General features: G+C 39.4%; 2 protein-coding genes across 5 annotated transcripts in view; one reads left to right on the forward strand and one right to left on the reverse strand.

Annotated features, from left to right (window-relative positions):
• Nucleotides 1-13,331, forward strand: part of SERPINE3 (serpin family E member 3) — a 29,380-nt gene extending 16,049 nt beyond the window's left edge. For both annotated transcript variants that reach the window (XM_077855840.1, XM_077855839.1), the window contains 3 exons: nt 8,661-8,747; nt 9,254-9,337; nt 11,784-13,331. In XM_077855840.1, the coding sequence (XP_077711966.1) occupies nt 8,661-8,747; nt 9,254-9,337; nt 11,784-11,827 (215 nt within the window). In that variant the 3' untranslated portion in view covers nt 11,828-13,331. The remainder of the gene's footprint in view (nt 1-8,660; nt 8,748-9,253; nt 9,338-11,783) is intronic.
• INTS6 (integrator complex subunit 6) overlaps nt 10,145-20,521 on the reverse strand; it is a 90,304-nt gene continuing 79,927 nt past the window's right edge. For all 3 annotated transcript variants that reach the window (XM_077855837.1, XM_077855836.1, XM_077855838.1), the window contains 3 exons: nt 16,374-16,742; nt 15,250-15,343; nt 10,145-13,420 (listed from right to left, as the gene is read on the reverse strand). In XM_077855837.1, coding sequence (XP_077711963.1) covers nt 13,327-13,420; nt 15,250-15,343; nt 16,374-16,742 — 557 coding nt within the window. In that variant the 3' untranslated portion in view covers nt 10,145-13,326. The remainder of the gene's footprint in view (nt 13,421-15,249; nt 15,344-16,373; nt 16,743-20,521) is intronic.

Raw genomic sequence — 20,521 nt, forward strand, 5'->3', positions numbered from 1 at the left:
TATTGAGCACTTAGCATGTGCCAAGTGTGAACCTTGAATGCTTGTTTCCTATTGATAAAACATAAGCCTTATCTTCTCCCTTAAAGTTTTGTTCCTCTAACACAGGGGTCACCCAACAATGACCTGATTCCTGTTTTTATAAATAAAGTTTCCATGAAACAGCCACTCCCATTTATTTACAAATCATTGATGGCTGCTTTCCTGCTACAATGGCAGAATTAGGCAGTTTCAACAGACACCATATGGCCTGCAATTGCTAAAATATCTAATATCTTGCCCTTTACAGATGAGGTTTGCCAACTACCATATTGCTTTCCAGTGCCCTTCTTTAAACATGTTCAAGAGACTAGTCACTTCTGTGCCTAAGTGGGCTGTTGGTGACTGAATCAGTCTAACAAATAGTTCCATCATTCCTAAAATGAGGTAGCTACCACCCACCTCACATCTTACTTATGGAAATAAAATTCTTTAACATATAGCAAAGTATCAGCAAAGAGCTTGCCAGAAAATAAGTCATCAGAAAATGCTGGTCTCCCTTCTTACACTTAATAAGAGGTTACCAAGTAGTTTTGTACTATTGATAAAGGCTCAAACCACAGGGAACATTTGGCCTTTTCTTTCCATTTGGTTCCAATGCCCAGAATCATTTTACTCAAGTTCTCTTTCCCCATTAAAAGTGACTCGTTTCTTCCTTCATGTCATCAAATCCTTTCCTGCTGCCTGAAAAAAAAAAAAATGTGTTCAGTATCATCTCAAGGCTCAACTAAGCCCAGGTCATCATTTTTCTCCCCAGACGTCCTTGACACTACATGTTATAAAGATTTTAAGAGTAATTCATTTCACTTACACTGAAGATACCAGCTAGAGATAGACTTCTTGAGCAATCAGAAGGATCAGCAGCCTTTGATACAAACCCATGCTTCCTAATCCAAGAAATACTTCTTTTGCATAAACTTAAAACTTTGAGGAAATTATCTTATTCTTGACTTTTATAAATGAGCAATTAGTTTCCAATATCTGCTCAGTGAGAACTACAAGCTCCAAGCTACTACAATTTAAGTGAGCAAACCACACATAGTTGTTTGGTTGCACACTGAAGTTAACGTATGCCATACCAGATGAAGTACATCATCAAGATGGTGAGATAGGTCATTGCCAACTTCAGTCCCCCTCCTAAGAAGACCAGCCAGCAACTATCCATAGCTAAGTCACCACTGTGAAAATCCTAGCACCCGGATGTGAAGCTGAAGCATCCTCTCTGAACCACAGAGACTGAGAAGAACCACATTAGAAAGGTAAGAAGAGCAGCCACACTTGGACCACATCACTCCTTCTGTAGGTTGACATAGCACTGCACCAGGAGTGCCCCCTTGGGTCTACTACAGTTTCTCCAGTGAGAAAAGAAAATCAAGGTGGACATCCAACTCTTCCAGTGTTGTACTTTCTGGAAGATCTATTTAGGTCTTGCCTCCTGGGGATAATTTAGGAATCAAATAGAAATGGAGAAGTAGTGGTCAAGGCTTACGTTAACCAGCACTCAAACCTTGGCAGACCAAGTTTCTGCCTGTGCCAGTATCCAAGCAAAGACTCCAACTGGCAGGAATACCCATCTACAAAGCCAGGTTGGTGACCCCATCTGGCCAGAGAGCTTGGTTAGCACTCTGCCTGATTTGAGTCCCTAGTCGATAGGCCATACTACCACTCTACCTTGCAGGAAAGCAAATCCACAGCCCTACCCAACTGCTCGGCATAGTCTCAAATCCCACCCATTGAAGAAGCCTGACAAGAGAATCCAGCTAGCTGAGCAGCCCATCCTTCAGCTCTGCTTGGGCTGAGAGCCCGGCCAGCACCCCTGCTCAAATGTTGAGCATATTTCCTACCCTCACATAACCAGGGAGTCTGAGAAATGACCTTGAGTAGCCTTGCAGCCCAGCCCTCAGTGCTACCAAGTCACAGAGCCTGGCCGATAGCCCCATTCATCTTCAGGGCAAAGCTGGAAGCCCCACCTGAACATGGAGCCCAGCCAGCAGCACCATCCAACTGGGAAGCACAGCATGAGACCACCTAACCAGAAGGGACTGTAGAGGCCCTCTCATAGCTACCCAGTCATGGATCCAACCAGTGGCACCACCCTGTTGGGGAACAAAGCCTACAATCTTATTAGCCAAGAGTTGATTGCATAGCTAGTGGTTCAACCTGGCAATGAAAGAGTTGAGTCACTAGCTCTGACATTGCCAGAAAGCCCCACCGAAACAGCAAGCCCACCCAGCAGCCCTGCTTGAATACAGAACCCGACCAGCAGAACCTAGGCAGCAGCACCCCTCTACAAACTCAGAGCACATGGAGAGGCTTTGCCCAGAGATGATGATAGTGAGCCCCACCTGCCCACAAATGCTACCAGCCAGCTGGTGAAGGTCTTTCCTTACCAAAGCAAACCTGTAAAGCCCGGAGAAGGAGACCATTTACTGAAATGCACAGATACCAATACAAATAAGCAAGGATCATGAAAAATCAGAAAAATATGATACTATTCAAAGAAAAAAATAAAACTCCAATAACTACCCTAAAAATATGGAGATGAATTGTCTGACAAAGAATTCAGAATAATCCTCTTAAAGAAGTTCAGCAAACTGCAAGAACACAGAGACAACTAAACAATGTTAGGAGAACAATGCATGAACAAAATTAAAACGTCAAGAAAGAAATAGAAACCATCAAAAAATCAAACCAAAACCAAACCCAAACAAACAGAGATCCTAAAGCTAAAGAATCAAATGACTGCACTGAAGAATTCAGTAGACAGCTTCAACAAGACTCAGACAAACAGAGGAAAGAATCAATGAACTAGAAGATAAATCACTTGAAATTATTTAGTCAGTTGAACAAAAAGAAAAAAAGAATGAAAGAGTGAAGAAAACCTGTGGGAATTGAGAACTCCAAAAAAGAAAAAATTACTCATTATGGGAATCTCAAAAGATGAGAGGGGGAAAAAATGGGGAAGTCTATTTAAAGCAATAATGACCAAAAACATTCCCAAAATCGGGAGAGAAGTGGGCTTCCAGATTCATGAGACCCAAGGAATCCCAATCGGTTGAAACCAAAGAGGGCTACACTAGACATTATAGCTAAATTGTCAAAAGTCAAAGAAAGAATTTTAAAAAGCAGCAAGAGAAAAGAAACAAGTTATATACAAGGGAACCCACATAAGATGATCAGTGGATTTCTCAACAGAAACTACAGGCCAGGATAGAGTGGAATGACATGTACAAAATTTTGAATTAAAAATCACTGTCAGCCAAGAATATACTATACCTGGCAAAGTCGTCCTTCACAAGTGAAGCAGAGATAAAACTTTTCCAAACCAAAAGAAGCTAAGGGAATCTATCACCACTAGAGCTGCCTTACAAGATATGCTAAAGAACATTCTTCAGGCTGAAATAAGGATGTAAATTGACACCACAAAAATGTATGAATATATAAAAATCACTGGTAATGGTAAATATATAGTCAAAATCAGATTCTCCAATATTGTACTAGTCATCCATAATTACAACTAATCAACAAGTTCACTAAAGTAAATGAATATACGAATATAATTTGTGTTTCTTTACACTAACAACGAACTATGTGGGAAAGAAAGAAAATAATTACAATTGCATCAGAAACAATAAAATACTTAGGAATAAATCGAACCAGGTGAGGTGAAATATCTCTACATTGAAAACTATTAACACACTGATGAAAGAAATTGAAAAAGACAAACGTAAATGGGAAAACCTAGTCTGTTCACGGATTGGAAGAATTTATATTGTTAAACTGTCTATATGACCCAAACCAATCCTTAGATTCAGTGCACTCCCTACCAAAATTCCAATGGCATTTCCCACAGAAATGGAAAAATAAAAAACACTCTAAAATTCATATGGAACCACAAAAGACCCCAAATAGCCAAAAACAATCCTGAGAAATAAGAAAGCTAGAGGCATCACACTTGCTGAGTTCAAACTCTATTACAAATCTATCGTAATCAAAACAGTAGGGTACTGGTATAAAAACAGACATGCAGGCAAATGGGATAGAATCAAGACACCAGAACTAAATCTATAATATTTGACAAGGAAGCCAAGAATACTCAACGGGGAAAAGATAGTCTGTTCAATGAATGGTGTTGCATTCACATGCAAAAGAATGAAACTGGGCCCATTTCTTACAACACTCACAAAAATTAACTCAAAATGGATTAAAGACTTAAAGTGTCTGAAACCATAAAACTCTTAGAAGAAAACATAAGAGAAAATCTCCTTGAAATTTGTCTTGGCAATGATTTCCTTTTTTTGATTTAACACCAAAAGTATTTAGCAACAAAAGCAAAAATAAACAAATGGGACTACATCAAACTAAAAGTATCTCCATAGCAAAAGAAACAACAAAATGAAAAGGCAACCGACAGAATGGGAGAAAATGTTTGAACACCACACATCTAACGGATTGATATCCAAAATATATTAAGAACTCATACAACTTGATTGCAAATAAAATAATAATAATCTGATTTTTAAATGGACAGAGGATCTGAATAAACATTTTTTCCAAAAAAGATATTCAAATAACCAACAGATACATTTAAAGGCGCTGATCATCACCAATCATCAGGGAAATGCAAATCAAAACTACAGTGAGATATGACCTCATACCTGTTGGAATGGCTATTATTAGAAAGATAAGAGATAACAAATACCGGCAAGGATGCAGAGGAAAGAAACTTTGTACAGTTGATGGGAATTTAAATCAGTCAAACCATTATGGAAAAAGCACTATGGAGGTTTCTCAAAAAATAAAAATAGAACTACCACTTTATCTAGCAAGTCTACTTCTGAATATATGCCTAAAGGAAATTAAACCACTATCAAGGAAATAACTGCACCCCCATGTCGATTGCAGCATTATTTACAATAGCAAAGAAATGGAAAAAATCTAAGGGTCCATCAGCCAATGAATGGAGAAGCTGTGACATATATAGATATAGAGATACGGAAATAGATACATAGATATAAATGGAATATTATTTAGCCATAAAAAAGGAAATCCTGCTATTTGCAACGACACAGAAAAACCTTGCCAGCATTAGGCTCAATGAAATAAATCGGAGTATGTAGCAATATACTTTCATATATTTGAGAGTTGCCAAGACAATAGATCTTATAAATTAACACAAAAATCGTGACTCTGTGAGGTGATGCATGTGTTACCTAATCTTTTTTTTTTTTTTAAAGATTTTATTTATTTATTCATGATAGTCACAGAGAGAGAGAGAGGCAGAGACACAGGCAGAGGGAGAAGCAGGCTCCATGCACCGGGAGCCCGATGTGGGATTCGATCCCGGGTCTCCAGGATCGCGCCCTGGGCCAAAGGCAGGCGCCAAACCGCTGCGCCACCCAGGGATCCCGTGTTACCTAATCTTAATGGGCAACATCTCATCATCACAGGATATACCTTACATTTACAAAATGTTCTATTAATTCTATCTCGGTAGAGCGGAGGTGGCCAGGAGAAGTGGGCTAGAGGAAAATAATAGAGAAAGCAGCTGACCACAGCCTGGCTTCAGAGGCCATTTCAAATTATTTTAGAACTGTCTCTCTATATCTTGGGCTGGGTGCTGCGTGACACACTCCGTCTTTTACGGCTAAGTTATAAGAAGACAAGAAAGATAAACTAGAAGCAAATTCTGGCAAGAATTTTTTTTAGAGCCACAAAATTTGCCAATATGAAGTGATGATAATTGGAAAAACAAATGACCCAGCAAATGACCCTGCATTTTGAGAAGCTGAGGGTCGGATGTTCAGACATTGATTTGCATTTTGCAAATCCTGTGTTTACACATTGTCATTATGAAGACGCTTGAGCCTTTTGAGAGGATGATCAACCACACACAAAAATGATGGTGTCCACGAACCCAGGGGAAAGAGGCACCGAAACAGTCATTTGGACAAAATTTGCCAAAGACCCATTCTGCACTGTTCCCCTTTGACTCTGTAGATACCAACCGTTTCCTTACAAGTGAAATCAGATTAAAGAACATGAAGGCATCTGTTTTTATGGGAAAATGAAACAAATGTATAATGTGAGGAGTGTCCAACACTTACTGAACACGATTATGTACCAACACTATTATGCTAGTTAGTAAAGTAAAATATATATATATTTAAAATTAATAAAGCAGCTTCTGCCTTCTAGGAGCTAACAATCTAAAGAGAAAGGTTGACATGAATCCTTGTAGATATAATGGAAGAGGGGAGACCGTGCCAGGAAGGAGGGTAGGAAGAAACTTAACACTTGGCCTTGGATAGTGAAATGTGATATAGGAGCAAACGGGTTTATGGTGGGCTGTAGTTTTCCAGAATGCTGAGATGGTGAATCTAGAGACGGGATGATGCATGTCGTTTCACGGCTCAACATTACACATTATAGTCCTGCAGGTTCACGACAAACATTAGCAAATAAGCAGCTCTAAGAAGTCCACTACTAACAACGGAAGCACAAAACTATTCAACCTGCATTTCATATTTTAATCAATCACAGATCCCTTTTTATAACATAGCACCTATAAGCAATCTTGGGGAAAACAATTTTTGCGAAAATAGGTTGTATGATCCTCCACGGCGCTAAGGAGCTGCTAACACTGCAGAAGATGAGCCCAAGGCAGGAGAACCCCTTTGTGCTTGGATTCTTCTAGGGCGGTTTCATTTGAACAGATACTTGACAAAGTAAGCAAATAGAGGTCTGTAATGCAAGATCAAGCAAGAAGAGAAACACAAACCTACAGATGACTCCTGAATTCTTAGTTTGATCACAAATGTTGGTCTTCTGAAATGTCTAACTCCTCCATGAGATAAAATTTAAGGGAGGTGTGGATGCCAGGGCAGGACAGGCTGTGGGTCCTGGCTCAGTGGCTGTGCAAACCCTCGGACCCATCCTGTGGTGTGATGGAGGGAGGCTATTTAAATGAAACTCAAGAAATCGTAATAGTCAAGCCTGTCTAACCAAAGACTCATTCATACCAATCGGTCCTGTTTTTCACCTCGTGTCAAGGTGCCTGGACTCTAACACAACCACGTTTACTGGACCTTAGCTGGTAGAGCTTCAGATAGAACGTCTGCTAACTTCTGGGCATGGACTCGAGATGCCCATATACCCGGCACAGCAGTGAGGCCACAGATCAGTGAGACCTCCTGGGCAGCAGAGGACCACTACTTGTCCGCAGAACTCTAATTTTGGCACTGCATCGCATTTGTTCAGTGAGCCAGTGAGAGAAGCTATGAATTCGAGGGAAGCTTCTTTCCGAAAAGATCTACAGGAAAAGACCAACTGCTAAAAATCAATCAGATTCTTCACTGGTTTTAGGACAAGCAATACCAGATGAACGTTTCCATGGATTTTTCCCTTCCTCTGGCCCTTGTCTGATCCCCTTCAATGATGCTGGAAAACCACTGTTTCTTACAACAAATACAGCCAGCTCACAGCTTCCTGTGTATACCTTATTTGGAAGATGGATGAATTGCTGCATATCCTATAGCGGCTGGTTTTACTGCCTCACGACATTCATTTCCATCTCCTTGTATGTGCATAAAAATGCAAAACAATTAGTCTAAGTTGAAACAAAGAAGCTCTCTCAAAATACAGCACGTATACTGAAAGGACTGAAGACTCCTGTTGCGGGTCCCTCCCCAGCGGCAGGCTCCAGGTGGCTAGGGTACGCTTTTGCAAGGTGGGATTTTGTGTGGCGGGGTGGGGGGGTGGGGTGGAAGCGGGCGCTGCACCGTCAGAAAACCTGCAGATGCCCAGTGTCTACTTCTTACCAACTGCGTGACCTCAGAACACTTCACAGCTCATTCTCCAGGGAAAGGGCAGGTGTAACTACTAGTTTCCACTATGGAAGTTCTAGATTCCTATTTCCCTTTGTTGTACAGTCATCAAGTACCACGTCACCGCGGCGAGCGGTCTGCACATGGTTAGTGGTTAGACTACAAAAGGCTACGGATTCCTCTAACATGATCGCTCCTACTCCTGTTTGGTAAGCTCCCTCGATCCTTGCCGTCGTGGGCCCACAGCCATTACGGCTGACCGCTCACTGTCTTGGCAGATCCTAGCCCCGGAGACAAATCTATTGCACGCCTGCCGTACCTCACTGTACGGAATGCAGTCCTGCAGACTTACACACATCTTGAATACACCGACTTACGCCTTTTAAGGTCTATGGGACAAACCTGTGACTGTCATTTAAAAGCGGCTCCTAAAATACAGTCCAAGAAAGCATTCAAGGGAAATCATCTCAGAAGCTGGCTGAAAAAGCAGTTTCTTGGACTCCAGAATCCATTTTAACTGTACTCTGGCAATCCTTCTACAAAGTTTATTGGAAAAAAAAAAAAAAACAGGGCTCAGCTCTCTATATTAATTTGGGTGGGATCATTTATTAAATTCACCAAATCTGAGGTTTTAAAAGTCACATAAAATATTGCAACTTAAGAATTTTCCACTCTCCTTATAGTAGGCAGCATGAGAGACTGTAATGAAATACATTATTTAAAATACACTCAAATCCTTAAGCTAAATGCAATTAAAAATGGAAATAAGCAATTCATTTTTTTTTCCCCTGAGACTAGGCCAAGATGGTTTTTACGTTTCTGAAGCAATTCATAAAGCCAAGATGGAGGTTTCAGAGGAAGGCACCAAGGCATCTACAGCCACAGGTGGGTTTCTAAGGGAGTCAGCAGCATTGTCACGCTGCTTGCCCTTATCTGCCTTTGTTAGGTTTATCCAACTCAGTCTTCACGTTTCTAAACCTTCCACTAAAAACCCCAAGTCCAGATATGGCATAGCATTTTTTTTTTAAAGAAATGTTAACACAGAGCAAAGAGTTTGAAAAAGGATGGGTGAAGAGAAATCCATTTTGAAAAGGACTTGCCCCATCATCCCCATAAACAAGGAATGAAGCCATTCTGAAAATTACCTTAAGGAATGGATTCCATGGAGTTTTTTGAAAATGGGACAGAGGGTTGGCTGTGTGACATCTTTTTGATTTTCCTACTTGTACCCCCATCATAAATAACAACTAAGCAATGAAATACCAATAGGATGCTTTTACTTCTTCAAAAATCAAGGGATATAACTGACTTCATCTCCAGTTTAAATAGTGACTTTCCTCACATGAATAGAAAATGCAATGGGATCCTTTTATCCTTTTTCTCTCCTGCAGCTCTGTTGTTACTGAAAAGGTCTCGGATTCCTTTTTTTAAGGCGGATCGGCCATTCTTCTTTTTCCTGAGAGAACCCGACACAGGTAATGACTGACACAGGTAATGACCGTATGCTTTTGACAGAATTCAGCTAGCTTAAGTATGGATCCGCGGCTCCCTAGCAACCAGCGCCCGCTTGCCCACTGGGCCTACACTAAGCATTCCTCCCAGCTAGTTTCTACGGTGCTTTCAAAGCTTCTTGTCGCGTGTCCTGAGAAAGGGGAGCGTTCCGTAACTACGGACACGGATATCCTCCGTGTTGTCTGACTTCTCCTTCAGCTCATTTTTAGTTGACGTGGATTTTTAAAACTTTGGGTTTCTACTTCTGGGGAGACTTTAGATCATGAAGGTAAAATAAATTATAAATCATCCTCCCCCCCCCCCCCCTTGTAGCCTTGCTTTTCTCATCACCGTAGGACAAAAGACAGTTCCTCCAGGGCACTTAGCACAGCCAAGGAGTCTTCTGACTCAGCAACCCCAGAATCCTAGTGGATGCCCCTGGATTTCTAGTTTTTCTGTTGATCTTTCTCACGCTTGCTGAAATGACGCCAAGGTCAAGTGTTTGCACTTCTAAGTCCCACTATACAACCTCATGCTAAGCCAGAGACGGTGTGGTGCAGGCAGGGCCTTAGCACATCAGAAGGACTAGCAGAGGTCCTTTCAGCTTCAACAGTGAACAAAGTACTCAAATTATTCCTCTCCATGTTCTCCCTCCCCCCGCCGCCCCGAAAATTATTTAGCAGCCTGGGAAGGAAAAGAGATTCTCAGTAAAGAGTTGTTGGCAAGTCGGAACAATGTGTTAAAAAGAAATAGGATGGAACAAGACTAACAAAATCAAGCAAAAGTGGATCTACTTTAACTAAACATCAGGCATTATTTTTATTTATGGAGAGAAAAAAAGTCAAAAGTTAGAATAATGAGAATTACGCATAGGTTTTACACAAATTGTTAAGGAAATACTGTCAACATCATTTTATCTGAGAATCATTTGCATACTGCTGTAACTTGTGCTAGAAATCAAAGGAACACTTTTGTGACAAAAAGGATGAAGATAATCATTCACTAGGAAATAATCTATTTGGGGATTATTTGGGGAGAAAAAGTCCATCAACAGAATATATCCTCCTAGGATTTCACCATGATCATTTCCAACCCCATGTTTATTAGATGAAATTGTCACTTATCACTCAGAACAGGCAACAGAGAGCCCTCTCTTAGAAAGGATACATGTCAAAAAAAATGAAAGATGAAAAAAATGACAGGTTCGACTCCCTCGAGAAACAGAGACAGGACTAAACATGAACAGAAAGGTCATTGTCAAAAGCTGATAGCCGATAAAGGTTGATGACAGTTAAAAGAGAACGATTTCTCTTTTGGAATTCAACTGCATAAAAACGACGTAAAACCTTTGAACCAGTAAAGGACACACCACTATTTCGATGATAGTTTTCAGAACTGCCTCAATAAACACAATGAAAATAAAAGGCTAATCCAAAACCGGTTCCATAATCTGCCGCACATCTAAATATAGTCCTTGTGAGTGTATTTACTCTTTCTGGAGGTTTTTGCCCACATCACACAAGGCCAAGTGGCTACTCTTCTGGTGAGAGAGGGGTGTTCAAGAGATAGAAATCAGTCTCAGCCTTCAGTACACCGAATTGACAAACCTTACCGATAAGGGCAAATAATGAATCCATCGTCAAATGGGACACATGTGGGAACATTAAGAAAAACGACCTTAAACTCAAGATTGAGCTGTTGGAGAATATCATTTGTCCAGCCTAAAGCCACCCAGTTGATTTAAAAGGCCTAAAAGGCATGATATTCCCCTCAAATGTACTCCCTCTCCCTCCCCTTTGCTTACAAGAATTCTATAGTATTTTACTAATTTAACTAATATGCCCAGTTCCTTAAAATGTAAAAAACCTGCGAGATGGGCTACTTAAGATGGAGTTTTGATTAGTTTCAAACCTTGTGACTAGGGTTTGGATGAAGTGGGCTATCGAATATGGTAGCAGAGAGATTAAGGACAGAAAGAGGAGACTGAAAAAATTGCTTCTTCCCAACTCCCTCAGGATTCATCCCAAAAAATGTAGTAAGGTGAAGGGTCTAAAGGAGTATTACCTCATGAGCAGTCTGTAAAATGGAAATAAGAACCTCCTGATGAGGAAAGCTGCTAAACATTGGAAGGGACTTAATCCCTTTCCTAAATATTCTTGTTAAGTATGAACTTTTGTTTGAATGACTTGTAATCCTTTCTATTAATCACAGAATCAAAATATACATAAGGACAATTTAAGACCAGACAATATATTCTGAATTTTGTGTAACTCTTGAATTTAGCAATGACTGAAGGTAATTACCTTAACAATTCCATCTACTAAATGATATCCTGCTTTAAAGGTATTTTGTAGAGGTAAAAAAAGGTTTAAAGACTTGCATATGAAAATACTATGTAACATTACATTAAATGCTTCTTTTTCTTGACAGGATTTGTCTTCAGCATTGGGAGAGTTTCAAATCCCCTAGACTAAATTACGAGATCTCAAGCATGTTCTCCACTTTCATCTATGCTTTTCTTCATAAAAAGTTACAACTGCATTCTGCTATACCCTTGAAATTTTAAAAATGTTTTGCTAAAGTGTAAAAAGATAAGGGTATGTGATTTTCAAATATTATGAAACTAAAATTCCATTGATTTTACTATAATTTTATAAATTTATTTTGCCCTCTCTTAATTTAAATGTATTTTAACCTTCCTTTCTACTGGTTACCCCAAAAGCACTACAAGGCACAGCAGTGATCTATGAAAGGTGAGTGAGTCTGGTCATAGGGTCATGTCCTCAGTGAAGACACGTGAGGCCATGTTGGACTGTGAGTGGACAGTAAAGAGTGTTGGTTTTTCCTCATCCTGGGTAATTCAGGGGGAATGCACAATGAGCAAAGTCATCTTAAATGTTTCCTTTCCATTTAGCTTCTAAACAAAATGGAGAGTTTATGGATAAGAATAGCAGAGGAGAACAAAGAGCCCCCCCCAACCCTCATCTGTTGTGGGACTTCTGTATGTAAGCATGGCGTCAAGCTGCTAAAGGCTAGACATTTCAGAGTATGTGGTGTACCCCAAACTTACAACTTCCTAAGTAACAGCTTCAACTTAGTGAGAAAAGAAAAAGGTGTTGAATGGGAGAGGAAAGAAACCATTATGAAAGATGTCTGCTTTCAAACAGCCTTTAAAGTGTCTGCCTATTTGCCCCAGATACCGTCATTTCTATTAGCTACGCAGAAACGGGAGTATGTTGGTGTGGCCAACAAAATCTAAGAACAGAGAGTAAAAAGACAATGCAGGTTAGGCAACAGGTAATTACAGTTAGCTTTAACAAATATGAACTTCAGGTGGTGTATTTTTCCAATGCTTAAAAAGCAAGGCCTTTAAAATTCCATTATCCTTAAGATGGTTTTAAATGATTACTTTAAATGTGATTATTTCCTAAACCACACAAGAGTAAAATAGAGCATTTATTGATGGAATAACAAAAGTGCTTTTCTTAAATATTCTTCAAAATACATTTGTACAACTTACAATAATATATCCAAAATAACTGTATATACAAAACATTACCTAGTTTTAATGTATGTGCTTTTTTCCCCAAAAATTACAAAGTAACTTCTTTTTTATTTTTTTTTGGCAAAGTTCAACCTTAACAGAGGTGACAGTTTTAAAGGTTGGTTTAAGAAAATAGAACCTGAGGGAAATTGACACGCAAGAGTCAATGACAAGCAAGAGATTTGGAGGAATATTTTTAGTTTGTTAAATAAAAATGTGTTTTAGAGTGGTATTTTTCACATTACAAAAATAAACCAAAATGAAGAAAAGGTCACTGTAAAATGATGGAAAAAGGATCTGTAGACTTGCTCTTAGTATTTCAAATAGCCAACAATGCATGTCAAAAAATGAATGCAAGATCACAACAGTCTTGTATTTACTTTGTATTTGGAGAAGATACTGAAATAAGTGGCCACATTCTGTTTTCTTTTAACTGCTATTAATATGGTTGATCTGATTGGCTCTTCGATGAATTTCATCCAAGAAGTTCTCCAGTTGTTCTATTAGCATTCGTTTTTTAAACCTGTATAAAAAAAATAAGTAATAGCACTCTCAATTTCTTTTTAATGGATGTAGATCAGAGTGTTCGTGTTTTGTTTTGTCGTTTTAAAGATAGAAACTGCCTTGGGAAGATTTTTCAAAGGAAAATAAAAATGAAAAAACACAATTTTATGATATATAAAATCCATTGGCAGATAAGCAAATTATTTTATCAGTGCAGAATTACAGTTTGTTCCTAAAACAAATAACCCAGGCCCAGGTAAATGGAAGCAGGTTATTTGTTTCACATCCGAAAAGAAAAACAAGAAACCCTACCATTTACAAGGGTTACATATATTCTAACAAAATTTAGACTTCCAAAGCAATGACTCCAATAGCTTCCTATGCTCTTTAAAGTTGAATGTTGAATGTGAAAAAAGTATGAATATAATCCCAAGACAGAAGAAGAAACGAACAGTTGGATGGCAGCATTAAAAAACCCTTGGGTTAGGGAAGCCTGGGTGGCTCCATAGGTCGGGCGTCTGCCTTTGGCTCAGGTTGTGATCCCAGGGTCCTGGGATCAAGTCCCACATCAGGCTCCCTGCTTCTCTCTCTGCCTCTGCCTGTCTCTCCCCCTGCTTGTACTCGCTCACTTTCTCTCTCTCTCTCAAATACATAAAATCCTGAAAAAAAAAAAAACAAAAACAAAAACCCTTGGGTTCTACTATTACAATTTGAAAGTTAGCAAATCAAGGATTATTAGACATCTGTAGTATAGGATATAGCCAACAGTTCAAGTGGTAATTTAACTTTTTTCCACTAATATAGTAGTTAAAATTGCATTTGTCTACAGAAGTATTAACACTGCTAATGCTTTTTAGAATATGAGAATATCAAAACACTGTCCAATCTATACCTTCTTCCTCTCTACTTGTAAATTAGTATAAAGAGCCACCCTAATATTCCACATCTCTCTACAAGGTGGCAAAAATGGAGGGCAGGCACCAGGAATACAGCTAAATCCATGAAGTCTAAGTTGCTAGAATGTCACATAAAGAAAACAACAGATGAAATACTCAAAACAACATGAAAAGTTATGGTCTGATCTTGAACCTTCAAAGTGGCATATGCTCTAGCCACTCAAAAAAAAAAAAAAAATTAACTGGTCCAACTAAAAATACCTTTATGTGTAGCATGGACGAAACTAGGGGATTATTAAAGGGTGGGTATATTCAGAAGGTCAGATAAGATGAACACTAAGTTTTCTTAGAATACTAAAGAAATCGTGAAAGAAAAGTGTTTTTTATACTCCCTAAACGACTACAACTATGCTTTCCAGTTAACTGCACTTCATAGTTACCATTTATAATCTTGATCCACATTCCTTGTATTAAAGTACATAATCCTGAGCTACTGAAGCAATCAGAATAAGGCCCATTTGTCCAACTCTGCTCCCCTTAATTACATGTTTTCCCACGTACAAATAATGTCTTTCGAGGTTGTTGCTAATCACTGGTTAATATTAACTATAGCCCAAATATGCAAAGGAAAAAAATTAAAGGTTAAAAAGTATAAAGACCCCCCCAAAAGCCACAGAGTAGGATAAATGAGAATTATGCAAGTATCTGTAATCTGTAGGTAGAAAAGGTCCATAGTTGGCGAAAAATTTGTGCATGGCTATTTTTTAAGTGGACTTCTTTCAATAAACTAAAAAAAGAAAAAAAAAAAAAAGAAAAAGAGAAACTTATATACACATGAGTGTGTCATACACATGCATACTATCACAGGTTCAAAATAAGTACTGTTAAAAACCTGACTGTGAGCTGGGGACTCATTTCATAATCATTTCAAAATGTGTAATAGATTCTTTACCTTGATGCTTCTTTAATGACATTTTGTAAAAATATTAGTCTTGTTTGTAAACTGCCTTGCACATGCTTCAGTAACGTGAAGATCCTTTCATATTCTTAAAACAAGAGAAGCAAAAAGAAAAAGTTAAGTGGCTTTTCTACACACTCTTATTATTTTTCTATTGCAGTTTACTATATCAAGATGTAGTACACAAAACCAAGATATTCTACGTAAAATTTTCACCACTCATTAAAAATTTTATAATACGCACATTTCACATATCAGCAAAGATAAAATAACTTGTTAAACTGAATTTTTGGTAAAAATTCCCATAAAGAAACAAACACAAAACTGAGAAAAATCAGTGAATAGCTTTCTGATAGTGCCACTGAAAAAGCAGCAGCAAGGCACCTCCATCCTTATAATTTAATCTCTAAACTACAGTTCCCATGGTAGGGAGGGGCAAAGAGCAGGGTGAGAAACGAGGAAAGTGCTATTTCAGTTTCAGGTTTTCACCTAAAACTCTGCCAAGGACTATAAGCTCTAAGTGGCAAGGGCTGACCTGCCCACTTCTGAACCATCGTGGGTCACTGTACCATCAGACAGGGGATCTGCCAACATCTCTTGAATGAGTGCCAATAATACTGAAATTGTATCTCACAAACTCCTTTTGTATTCGTGAAATATATAGTTTCTGTAACTTCCATTTTGGGGCCTAAACATACTCCTCCTGGTCACCATCATAGTTTAAACCCTAAACACAGTGGGGACGCTAGGCCAGGAACTTTATAGACATGAAGTCATCTAACATTCGCTCCATCTTGCTGGGTTTGCTGCTCCATCCCACTGCAGCTGCTGTGTAGAAAATACGAAGGACACCAGGTTCCTGCCCCGGTAGGAACTCTGTGCTGCCGACCTGTGTGTTCTCTAAGCTCCGCTCTCAGCACTTCCTGCTCACCCTCCCTACACCACAATACTGGGGACATAGCAGATATGTAGTGTTTGTAGGATGAATAAAGAACCTAATCATACAGCTCCTACGTTGTTGAGCACTCATCTAGAATCAGGTCTATGTTTTTGATTAATCTCTCTTCTTTGAGCACACACAGAAATCAAATATGAGGTTTGCCTCTAATTATACATACTTCTTCCTGGCTTTCGGATCTCTTTCATTATTTGTGCTTTTAGTTCAGTGTTGACCTCCTCATGGCTTCTGCAATGCATCAATTTCTTTCCTTTGTTCAGTGAAGATGCTGGTAGACTCTCTTCAGGACACTGTTCTTTATCTCTTGGTTCCTCATGATTTTCTAAAAATCCACCAACAGTGAGGTCATTAGCTCCTAAATGGTCATGACCAAGAGCCTCTGTATGATTGGTTGGTCGTTCCAGTAAATTGGCTGGAGAAGTTGAAAATTCAGTATCCATAGCATTTGGTGTAATATCTGATGAAAGTTGGTCTGCAACATGATTTTCAACCACATCATCTATTGTCGAATCATTAGTGGCTTCTGAAACTAAAAACAAAGAGAAGTAAAAAAAATAAATAAATAAAAATGATATGAGCCAATTTCAAAGCACACAGTAAAAAAAAAGCTACAAATAATATTACAGCAAATCACAATTAATCTCCTAGATGGATGCAAATTAACAAATAATAGGATATGGTTCTTAAGCTTTGCCAAAGAGATAGTGGATTTCAATTTGTACTTACAAAATCTGTTTAATTTTTGCCCTTAGGAAAAAATTATTTGCCCTTAGGAAAAAAATAAAAGACAATTTCAGGCAACTTTTTAGTTCTCTGGTTTATTCTGTGGCAGTTTTACTGAACAAGTAGATTTCTAATACTTCAGGGAAACACAGAGAGAGCCTTAGCTCATTCCAACCTCCCTCTGCCTTATGCATCTACTATCATTTAGAGGCAAAAGTAAACACAAGGAGTTCAAACTGTTCGACATTCTGCAGGGAACACACCATCAAATGGGTCACTTTACAGTATACTCTTCTCTCAAAACCACTCATCCAGTCTGTGTTACTTGAGCAACACAGAACAGCCTGGTGCCTGGTGCAGCTCATCAGATTACTAGACTTTAACAACAACAAAAAAGCTTGCTAACTCTTGCCCCCCACAGAAATCAGCTGAATTATAGAAGTTCCCTGACTGCTCACCAAACCTCCAGGACACCAGGTGAAGCCACCTCTACTTTCCCAATTTACTGTCCAAAAGGTAAACTCATTCCCACAAAAATCCCTCAAACTTCTGGCTCCTTCCTAAATCCGCTTCCACGATTAGCAAATTTTCCTGAATATTCTCTACAACTCCCACTTTAACTAAAACCCAGCTCTCTGGCCAAGAAACTGATCTTTTCAGACTTGAAGTAGAAATTACTTTCTCTCAAATACTCTCTACAGACTTAAAATAAAGATGTGGAGTCACAGACTCCTTCACCTTTTAGTGCCACTTCAAGATCTTTCTCCATGCACTCCTAGAACACTCCTGCTCCTTGGAGGCTCAACTATGCCACTGTGCTCATCCTCTATCTCCTTGTCACTAGCTTATTGATCTCCAACGTACACCTCTGTGGTCACACCTGGTTCACACACTTCCTTCTACCCTCATGTCCCTTGGGCGTTGTCCTAGGCCATTACTACTCAAAATGTGGTCCAATACAAGCAGCATGAGCACCATCAGAGAGCTTGCTACAAGGCTCATCCTGAGCCCCACCCGAAACAATGAACACAATGAACTAGAAACTACAGTTTAACTAGATCCTTTGGTGATTCAATTACACACTAAAGTCTGAGAAGTACTGTAGTATGTGATTTCAAGGTCTACGCAGATCACCTGCCAAGAACATGGCCACTCAAATTCTTTAATTTCTCATCTTGTTTGCCTCTCAAATCAAACACAAAGGCATGGACAGATGCACATAAATCTTATCTTTGCAAGACTCCTGCTGGTTTTCTGTAACTCAGCCAGACTCTTACTCCAGGAACTCCTCCACTTTCTCCCTCCCATCCTACCTTCTAGATTCTTCTTTCTAATCTATCCAACTTACATCACATAATGTATTACTTTTTCCCAGGGTCCTACATTCTTTCATTCTATTGCCCTCCCATGATCCCTGCCAGGCAAAACCCCAAATCTGATGACTCTCTCTACTTGCTCTAGACCTGCATTTGTTATGATGAGCACTACTGAAATAGCATTCAGCTTTGCAGAGTGATCACCATCACCATCCAAGTGTTCCTGGATCCTACCACTACCTAGCAATCTTATTACAACCTTTCTCCCTCTCCTACAAAAGATCATTCTAACCTTCTCCCCTCTTAACATCTCTAACTTTCCCAATCTCTCCTTCCCTCTTGTTAGTACACGTCACCTCCTACTTCACAGAGGAAAGAAAAGCAGAGCCGTGGCGTAGAAACTCCCTCTACTTCCCACTGTTAAACTTATGCCCACACCCACTCTGCTCCAGTGGAAGCAGCATTCTATCATATGGGCTCTGGACCATTCCTTTCTGCCTTCCCCGGGATCTGGTGCTGACTACACTTTCTCTCCATCACACCAGCATTTAAACATGCTCAACTCTGTCATCTTAAAGCCCAAGCAAGGTCACAACTTTTAACCCCAGGACTTCTTCCAGCTATCACTCTCTCCCCACCTCCCTTACACAGCTATACTTCTTAAACTGGTTGTTTACATTCATTGTCTCCATTTTCTCATCTCTTACGCCTCCACCCATTTCTTCAGTGTTCTGGCACCTTTACTCCACCAGAATCGCTCTTGCTAAGGTAGCCAGAGACCAACACAACTTTTCCAATCCTCTTGACCAATCTGTTCAAATTATTTGAAGCCACCAACCACTCAATTCTCTTTCCCCTTAGCTCTCACGACACCAAGTTCTTCTCATCTCCTATTTCTGGATTCTTCCCTCTCAATTTCCTTTTTTGAACCTTATTTCTCCCCTTAACTTTGGCATTTTCAAAGTTCTGCTGTAGGCTTCTCCTTCTCGTGGTTTCCCTTGGTGTAATTTAATACACTCCGGTGAAGGTTAAGACTGCCTCCTGTAGCTCCCTTTCTCCCCGGCCTCTTTCTCTGAGGTCTAAACTAAAATACCCAACTCCTACTTTATGATCTCTACGTGGCTAGGCAATGGGTGCCTCTCAACTCACTCACCCTCTCTCCTTCCACTCAACCTGTCACTCTCGTCTACCCAGCATCGCTCAACTCCTCTCTTGCCCTGGCTCCAATACCCAGTCCATCATCACCAAGTCTTTGCTGGTGCATCCAGGTATTTCTCAAACACATGTTCTTCGCACAACTCCGCTGCCAGGTCATTAGCTCTTCCCTGGGTTTCCTAAGTTCTATGCGTCCATAACAATTATTTAGCAACATCAAATACCCTATCAATGTCCACAATCTAATTACCTTATATTTTCTATTTGTAGGGAAATGTTTGATTTTGTTTGATTCAGAGTCCACATCAGGGTCCCATACATTGTTATTGGTTTATATGTCTTTTAACTACCTTTTAATCTATAAAATCCTTCTGTAACCTTTTTTCTTTATGAATTTTTTTCTGGAAACACACATATTCTTTGTCCTACAGTTTACCACAATCTGGATTATGCTAATTGTATCCCTGTTTTGTCATTTAATATGTTTCTCCAACCTCTCTATTTCCTATAAATTGGTAGTTAGATCTAGAGGCTTGATCAGATTAAGGTTCAATTTCTTTTTTTTTTTTTTTTTTTTTTTTTTTTGGCAAGAGTACTTCAAAAGTAGTATTGTATAATGCCATCAGGAGTTATAGAATATTTGCTTTCTCACCAGTTACGATGCTATAGCTATAAGCCATAAATGATCACTACCTATATTTAAGGAAATCATTAATTCACTAAGGGTTCCCCTAAATCCATTCTTATTCTTCCCAAACAATATTCCAAACAGTACAGTCGGCCTGTTTTTTATAAAATGCTAATCAGGTCAGGTCACTAGCTCTTCAAAATCTTTCAAAGATTCTCATTGTCAAGACACCTGCATGGCTCAGGGGTTTAGTACCAGCCTTCAGCCCAGGGTGTGACCCCGGGGTCCTGGGATTGAGTCTTGCATCGGGCTCCCCGCAGGGAGTCTCCTTCTCCCTCTTGTGTCTCTGCCTCTCTTTGTGTGTCTCATGAATAAATAAAATCTTAAAAAAAAAAAAAATTCTCGTCTTTAAAGTCTAGAATCTTTACGACGGCCTCCAAGGCCCTCCATGATCTGGCCTCAGCCTATCTTTCATTTCTCACCTTA

Source organism: Canis aureus, chromosome 17 (assembly GCF_053574225.1).
Source record: "Canis aureus isolate CA01 chromosome 17, VMU_Caureus_v.1.0, whole genome shotgun sequence".
In the NCBI taxonomy this organism is placed as follows: domain Eukaryota; kingdom Metazoa; phylum Chordata; class Mammalia; order Carnivora; family Canidae; genus Canis; species Canis aureus.